This window comes from Lactuca virosa, chromosome 2 (assembly GCF_052849685.1).
Source record: "Lactuca virosa cultivar CGN04683 chromosome 2, Lactuca_virosa_CGN04683_v6, whole genome shotgun sequence".
Taxonomy (NCBI): Eukaryota; Viridiplantae; Streptophyta; class Magnoliopsida; order Asterales; family Asteraceae; genus Lactuca; species Lactuca virosa.
In genome coordinates, this window is record NC_136427.1 from 96,648,263 (window position 1) to 96,656,616 (window position 8,354).

The 8,354-nt window shown below is 36.3% G+C and overlaps 1 protein-coding gene across 3 annotated transcripts; it reads right to left on the bottom strand.

Annotated features, from left to right (window-relative positions):
• Positions 1–3,264: 3,264 nt before the first annotated feature.
• On the bottom strand, positions 3,265–7,846 carry LOC145159315 (las1-like family protein). 3 transcript variants are annotated; one of them, XM_079078255.1, is made up of 10 exons: positions 7,670–7,846; positions 7,271–7,474; positions 7,096–7,187; positions 6,919–6,990; positions 6,734–6,840; positions 6,568–6,623; positions 5,944–6,118; positions 5,550–5,633; positions 4,361–4,606; positions 3,265–4,221 (listed from the first exon to the last, which is right to left on the bottom strand). In XM_079078255.1, exons 2-10 carry the CDS (start codon positions 7,433–7,435, stop codon positions 3,407–3,409), a joined length of 1,812 nt encoding a protein of 603 aa, XP_078934381.1. In that variant the 5' UTR covers positions 7,436–7,474; positions 7,670–7,846; the 3' UTR covers positions 3,265–3,406. The 3 variants fall into 3 exon arrangements, with proteins under 3 accessions (XP_078934381.1, XP_078934382.1, XP_078934383.1); XM_079078256.1 differs by lacking the exon at positions 7,670–7,846 and adding an exon at positions 7,568–7,586; XM_079078257.1 differs by lacking the exon at positions 5,550–5,633.
• Positions 7,847–8,354: the final 508 nt, after the last annotated feature.

An 8,354-nucleotide genomic window follows, 5' to 3' on the forward strand; every position in this document is an offset into this window, starting at 1 on the left:
TCAATTCTAGGGAGGGGTTACCAATTCTTGATGGTCAGTTTGTTTAGCTCTCTATAGTCGATGCACATTCGGAACGACCCATCTTTCTTTTTGACAAATAATATTAGCACTCCCCAAGGCAAAAAACTTGGCCTGATGAATCCCTTGTCAAGAAGTTCTTGTAGTTGGATCAAGAGTTCCTGCATCTCGGACGGACCCAATCTATAGGGTGCTTTAGCTATTGGCATTGTTCTGAGGATTAGGTCAATTCTAAACTCGACCTGTCTGGTGGTGGTAGCCCTGGTAAATCTTCTGGGTAAACATCAAGGTATTCACATACGTGAGGTATATCCTTGTTTTCTTTCACTTTACTCTTCTTATCTACTATATGAGCCAAAAAGGCATATCACTTCTTGTGTACATATTTCCGAGATTTTGTACAAGACACGAGTTTGAGATTTTACCCGAATTGTCACCATAGATGGTCAAGGTTTCTCTGTTAGGTAAAGGTAGCCTTACAACTTTCTCGTAACACATGATTTCTGCATGGTGAGGAGACAGTCAATCCATACCAATGATGCTATAGAAGCTCCTGATTGGCATTGGCATAAGGTCGACTTGGAATGTGTGGACGTTCAGTGTTAGAAGCCAGTTTCTTAGGATTTCAGCAGTACTTTCTATTTGGACATTTGCTACTTCTACCTCATATGCTACATCTAATTTGCTGGACTCGTACTTCAATGGCTGTTTAAATGTCGGTGTTATAAAACTCTTATCAGCTTCGGAGTCGAATAAAACTGTAGCATAAAGGTGATTGATGAGGAACGTACCAATAACCACTGAAGGATCTTGAATCTCTTCCTTGCTTCTAATAACAAATGCCCGTCCACGAGCCCTACACCAGTATTTTTCAATTTCAGGCAGTTATGTTTGAAAAGTCCCAATCCACCACATTCGTAACAATTTCTACCACCATTTCCACTTGAACCTGTATTCATTTGGGTGCTCCCCACAGCTAGCACTGTGTTTTTGCAATAACCAATCGTGTGCCCAAACTTTTTGCATTTGGTGCAGAAATAACATTCACCAAGATGATGTTTGAGGTACTTGTTGCATTGTGGGTATATACCAGTATTGTTTGACCGATGAACTGGGGTTGGACTGGTTGTCGTAGTTGCTGCGTACACAGTTTCATTCCCTTGTTTCTTCCTCAATGTTTGCCTAAAATCCCAACCTCCAGTCTTGCGGTTGTTGGTTTCAAACTTGGAAGTTTCAATCTTAGTACTCACTGTTCCCCGACTAAGCTCATTCTTGACCAAACGGTTTGCCAAGTTTCTTTCGCTTTCATAAGTTGTTGATCGTGACCCCATCACTATTCCCCTTATTTATGGCACCAAACCCCAAACATAACGCTCTATATTTTTGTATTCCGGGGTTACTAGATCCGGGTATAGCAGTGAAAGGCCATTAAACCTGGTTGTGTAAGTCTTGATGTCCAAGCCTTTCATTTTCAGATTCCATAGTTCTTGTTCCAAGGCTTGAACTTCATCCCTTCGGCAGTATTCTTCCTCCAACATTATTTTCTGTTCTCCCCATGTTAATGAGTTTGCAGGATAATGCCCAGAGCTTTCACTTGGTCATTCCACCAAGTGAGGGTTGAATCCATAAGTGTACACATAGCAAACCGGACCTAGCAGTCATCGGGACAGAAACTTATTCAGAAGACGGATTTCATCTTCTCAATCTATCTTGTCAGACCAATTATGCCCTCGTTCCCATAGAAATTTTTGGGTTTGTAGTTCATGAAATCTTTATAACTGCAAGATCTTTGCAGCCCTTAAACATCTCCTCGAGAGCTACTACCACGACCGTTTCCATACATTTCATCTCCAGCTCCGTTTGCAGCATTTCGAATTGCTTCTGCTTATGTTAGGGCAATGGCAAGGCGATCAGCTATTATCTACTCTAATGTTGCTGCGATCGTAGGCAATCCTGGTTCAGTTGGTGTTGCTGGTCAGACGGGGTCTGTGTTTCCATTACTGGGACTGCTCTTGTCCTTGGTTGCCCTCTTCGAGGTTGTCTAGTTTTTGTTTCGGGAATTGATGTCAGGTTAGGATGCAATATAGTGCGTCTTCTTCATGGAGTCATCTAAACGTCTTTCTATATCATTTTATACTTTCCATCTAAGTTATCAACTAGTTTGTACCGAACAATATTACTTTGTCCGTTGTTAACTAGTTTGTCATTAGTTTTTCAACCGAAAGCTAGTTTTTCGGCTAGTATGTCAAATGTAACCGAAGTGTCTCCACTAATGATCGTTTTCCTTGTAACTCAATTAACTATCTCACTTTTAAGCCTTATTTGGTCGACATACCTCATTTCTTTTCGAACCCAACTTATCGGTTAGTTTATCAAATATTACTTTGTGAGCTCTACTAACTAGCTTATCTAGCAAAAGCTTTCAGTTTTTTTTTCAACTGAAAGCTAGCTTTTCAACTAGAAATAGAGCCAAAGTATCTCCAACAACAAAGGTATAAACTTTCCTATCAACTTCAATCTAATCACATATGGGAGCTTTCAAACTGCCTATATTGAGCATAAACACATAGGATTGTATTCCTCATATTTCGATCAATCGTCTCATCTATAAGCCTCTATGCCCTTTTGAAGCGTTTCTTTGATACATATCCACAAACCATTATATTCCACATGATAACATCATTCAAACACCAGAGTCTTCCAATATCCGTCTTTCTACATTTGATGAACATGTCCAAGAAAGTTCTTTTGACACAGTTATTCCCTTCAAACCCAAAGGTCATCATGTCATCATACACATCCTTCCCTATCGTATAATCCTTGACCTGAGCACAGGCTTTAAACATTTTTTTTTTCATCAATCATCAAATAGAACAAACTAATTGTCTCTTTGTAATCACCCGGAGTAATCAACATATTTCTCTCAGACATTTTATCAAACAAACTGTGTTTTATCCAATACCACCTACCATGCAATATAATTCCAATAGCCGACTCCCAAGAATCTTGCAAAAACTCGACAACAGAAACAATCATGTCCATGAGCTTGTGAACCTATAAATTAAACCGAATAAATATACTATTAATCAATCAAAATTTAACGAAGGATTGAGCACATTGATATGGGTTGGTTTGTAGCTTACTATAAAGCAATCAAAATTTACCAAATAAATATACCTAACTATTACAACCTAATCAAATTCAAACATCATCTCCTACAAACCGTTATCACGGATAATAATCTGATTTTAAATACTTATCATCCAAAACCTTCTTTTGTGACCAAAACTGATTCCATGATTATGTTAAACACCAAGCCAAAATCCTATTCTTTTCCACCAAACATTCAAAAATATTATTACACAAACAAAACCAAAATTTGTTTACACTAAACCAAAATCCTAACAGCAGAAGCAATGTTAACCACTTCATCATGTGTAACCCTCTTCCACACTCCACCAATCATCAATTGGTTCTCTACACCTCCCAAAACTCCAACTCCATCATCATCATCTGCTTCACTCATTTTAACTTTCTTAACAACGGAATCATCCAAATCTCCAACCGAACAATCGGCTTCCCTCTTTCCATCTCCCCCTTTCTCATTCCATTCCACTAACTTCCCCTGTTCTTCACAACCACCAACAATCTCAAGAACCGGAACAACACCCGAAGAACCAAAATCCGAAGGCAACATCCCAATCGGACACGGCCTCCATGATTTCACCACATTCCATCTTCCACCCTTCTTTCCATTCTCCCCGATTTTCAATTCATTTTTCCGTGATAATTTCCGTTTAATCAACTCAAACTTATTAGCGGCTTCACGAATGGATTCCTCTTCCTGGTCGTAAAAGTGGCCGGAATCGGAATACGTAATTCCGGTGTTTGATGTATGTAGGGATGCTAATTTTTTGAGTTTTTCAATTAATGTGTGGTTGGCGGTGGTTTGTGCGAGAATCGAGGTGGCGGTTGTTAGGTGGGTGTTGCCGAGTGAAGGGACAAGGAGACATTTGCATAGGAGATCCATGAGAGCGGACTTTGGGAGACTTTTGTCTTTTGAGGTTCCGGAAGTTTCTAGAAACGTGAGTTTCCGGAGAGAATTGTTTAGATCTTTGAGGTTTCCGATAAGCCATGAGAATAAACGGGAAAGATTCTCGGTTTCATGGAATCGAGATTTGTTGTCTGGTTTTAGGTGTTCGCCTGATATAATTAATATATAACAACAAAGTTAGGATCATAAGTATTGTGAGAATCTAAGAAATTAAAAAAAAAAATTAATGATTTAAAATATAATCTGTAAACACAGATTGTATCATACTTGGAGACTAGATGAAGTTACCTGAGTCATGTGTTAGAGCATCTCGGGTCTCAATCATTTGAAGATTTGCTTTGAGAAGACTTAGAAGCATCTCAGGTACTTTATTTGACAACTTCATAATTAGAGGCTTCCAATCATCAAGTGCCACATCAGCAGATTCCAGTGCCTTCAGCAAGAACTCCAACAAAATAGACACCACTTCTGAAGGGAAGGAAGAATATAACTTGATAACATTCTTCAGTGCCTTGGTTATATGTTTCTTAGAACCTTCAAGATATAAAGTATAAACAACCATCAACAAACATTCAAAATAGGGCAAATTGATGAAAATAGCAACATACTTTACTCTTTTTATGGGCTATTATACTTCATTTTTAACCTATTAATATCAATCTAAACAGTAATATTATTCTTGGCTACATGATAGAGAGTAAATTACAGTTTTTATCCTTGTGGTATATCACTATTTTGGATATGGAACAAAAGTTTGACTTTTTTTACTTATTTCGTCCCTAAATCACTGTTTGGTCACCCCTTTCATCCATGGGACGTTTAAACTTGAATAAATGACCATTTTGCCCTTGTCTCCGTCTTCTTCATCTCATTAAATTTTAAGAACCTTAAACTTCAAATCAAATTCAACCAATCACATGTCTGTTTCTTTTAAACTCAGAGGCCTCACTAACCCTTCAAAAAACTATTTCCACCTCCAAACAGTAATTTAGGGACGAAAAAAGGAAAAAAAATGAACTTTTGTATCTTATCCAAAAAAAGTGATATAGCATGTGGATAAAAACTTTAATCTACTTGATATATTATATATTAGGAACTGTAGAGGAAAACGGATCTCCTCGTGCAATTTCATATTGTTGACAAAAAGAAAAAGAAAACATTTATTTAGTTTGAAATGGAGATCTGTTTATCGATATTTTAAGTTTCATAACTTTTAGGGCTAAATGCAAGAAACAGCAATGTACTTTCATTGATTTGTTTATTATAGCATCCTACTTTCATTTCTTCTTATTACAACACTTAACACTATACTTTAAAAAATCTACCCACGTATAAAATTAAATGAAAGTACATTGCTATATCTTGCATTTAGCCCCAAAGGTTGAGAGAATCATAGAAGTATTATTAGAAAAAAGAAGAATAAATAATTGAGCATACAATCACAATGCAATGTAAATGTAAATGATGATGGCCTTGCCTGAAGGTTTAGAAGATTGAATCTTGACAGCCATAAGTGACAGAAACTTATTACGCCCGCATAGATGCTCACTATATTTGATGCCTAAGCCCAAATAAATAAAATAAATTTGTATTTCTTTCTTTCCATAAACAAAAAAGAACTGAAATAGATTAAAAAATTTGCATCCGTGTTTCATTCTAGGACTAAAATATGCAAAATATGCTACCACGTATCACTCTTTTTACCAATTCTTTTTGACTTAATGCAAAAAGAACGACTTAATAAAGAAAGTCAGGGAAATGAGGTTTTCCTCATTAAGTCCTAACTTTCAAATACTTTTCAGAATTCATTTATCCAAGCAACACTTTATTCAGTCAACACATGATGAGAAAAAATCAGAATGCATACTTACGTTTCCCTTTAACTACAGGAGAAGATGATTTTGTAGCTTGCTTCACATCCAAACAGAAGGCCAATTCGCGTATCTTAGACTTTATTTCTTTTCCAAAGTTTGTGTTTCTATCATTTGGATATGGAATTGCCATCTTTTGGGGCTCCCAATAATAAGCTTTCAACCAATCAAGTGCCTGAAATTTTGTACATCTGGTTAAACTTGAATGTAATGAGAACATTAAATACATAACAGGTTGATAATCAATGTTTAAAGTTGCTTGCTATATTCCAAAACAAACAACTAAAAAAACAACTATAAGAGATATCAGTTAAATGCATTCTCTTGAATCGTTATCTTCCACTTTTAGGGCATGATTGGATGTGAATTTTGGAACTGAATATCTAATTATTGCAGCTTGAAGTCATAATAATCAAGTCTTAATGATGGATATTCATATTTAGTTTTTGATTATTCGATTACTTAGGGGTCAAATAATCAGTTTCATACCTTTAGTTTGATTGTTAAATAGTAACTACCTTTCATTTTCTTTCACAAGAATGTCCTTTTTAGTCATTTTATCTATTAGTTCTAAAGATTAACCTGAATTTGCTAAACAATCAAACAGCTGACTATTTGATATACCTTTGTAGATGCAAGGCGAACAAGCCTTAGTGAAGGAAGATCACGATGTGAACACTCTACAAGAAAAAAAAAATAAAGAATATCAATCAGCATACAAGGAGGGCATTCACGTCTTTTCTCCCATTATATAAAAAGTGCATGCATTCAGCATATCTAAATTCCTTACCATGACGAATATCAATGAGCATACGAGGAATGCCAATTACATCAGCAGCCTCTCCAATTGAAACCTCATTCTTCTTCCGAGTCTTCTCCACAATACCATTCACTAACCTTCAATTTTATGTTTCAGTAAGTACATTATATACTCCATAATCCATAAATCCATCAAAATTATCAAGAAGTATTTACCTTATCATGGTCATACAATATAACATTGTCAACATATCATCTGCTAGTAAATCACTTTCAGGTAGGCCATCCCTGAAGTAAACAAAACATATGCATAAATATTTGAGAAAACATCAAATCTCATACTAAAAGAATTCCATTTTTTAGCTTTGTTGGATGGAAAAAGGAAAAATGAACCTAAAGTAAGAATCCTTTTGTTGGATTTCAACAATGGAAGCAGTCACTTCAATTATTATAGGAAGGCATCCTCTGCTTCGCCAGGCAGATATCTGGTCAAAAAAATGAAAGAAAAACCAAAAATAAATTCATTGCCATAGGGTCAACATAGTGTTTTGAATATATGGATTCTTACTCTTCTAAGAGCCAAATCCATGGAGGCTGGGGAAGAAGAAAACAGAGATTCTCTCACGAAACTCCAATCATCCCAACTTATCCATGGCACCAACTTATAGTTTCCTTCTCCAAAAATCTCACTGCTTGTTGCTTCCTTAAACCCTAGCTCTAGCTGAGACTCCATGAAGATGGAGAATTAAGAAATATCGTGTACTAAATTGAACTGAAAAATATCCAAAAACGATAAAATCAATCAGTCTTTAGTTTTTTGGTAACTTTATATGGATCAATTCAGCGACAATGATGAAAAACCTACAAGGATCGATGCGTAAGATAAGAGTAAGCAGAGAAGCTTCAAAAAGAGAGTAAGATAAAGTGAACTTTATCTCGTATTCTGAAAAATACTAAACAGACTTACATAAGAAGAGACTAAGAAGAGAAGCTTCAAGATGGTGACTGCTGGCCTAACGAGTTGAGAGCCGGCGGCGGAGAGGATCGATGCGTACGTCGCCGGTGCCGGAATGTTCAGCCGAAACCTGGCAAATGGGTTAGTCGGGTCACAAATGGCACACGTAGAGTTTACACGCTACAATGTTACATATTTTTGAAGCCCAAAATCGCTGGGTCCAAAATCAGAATTGACCTAATTTACTAGCAAAACTTATTATACATGTGTTTAATTATAGAGAAATTGAGTAATTTAATCATCATGAACGACTATTTTAATAAAAATAACTAATAATTTTTTTTTGGGAAATTGACCACATGCTCTGGAATATCATATTCCGAAGCACGTAATTTTGTTTTGGACTTGTGATCCGGAATATGATATTCCGGAGTATTTATGATCTTGTTTCGGAGTGGATGCTGGTTGGTGGGATTTTGATCCGGAATCTGACACCCCGTACGTTTCGGACTGAAAAAAATGTATTCCGGACTACAGTCTGAAACGGCCATACATTCCAGAGTGATATTTCGGATAGCTAGAATTAGGGTTTTTGTATGTTTTTGTTCCAAATATGCAATATATTTGTGTGTTTAATATATTTGTGTCTTCGATAATTTCCATAAACGTTCCGGAATGAGTACGTATACGGGATTTT

Bases quoted from the DNA above. Each gene is read 5' to 3' on its own strand.
- LOC145159315 (XM_079078255.1), bottom strand. From the start codon at position 7,435: ATGGAGTCTCAGCTAGAGCTAGGGTTTAAGGAAGCAACAAGCAGTGAG. The intron at 7,188-7,270 runs GTAAGAATCCAT...TTTTTTGACCAG, and splicing joins TGGATTTGGCTCTTAGAAGA to ATATCTGCCTGGCGAAGCAG. The intron at 4,222-4,360 runs GTAACTTCATCT...TAATTATATCAG, and splicing joins TGCTCTAACACATGACTCAG to GCGAACACCTAAAACCAGAC.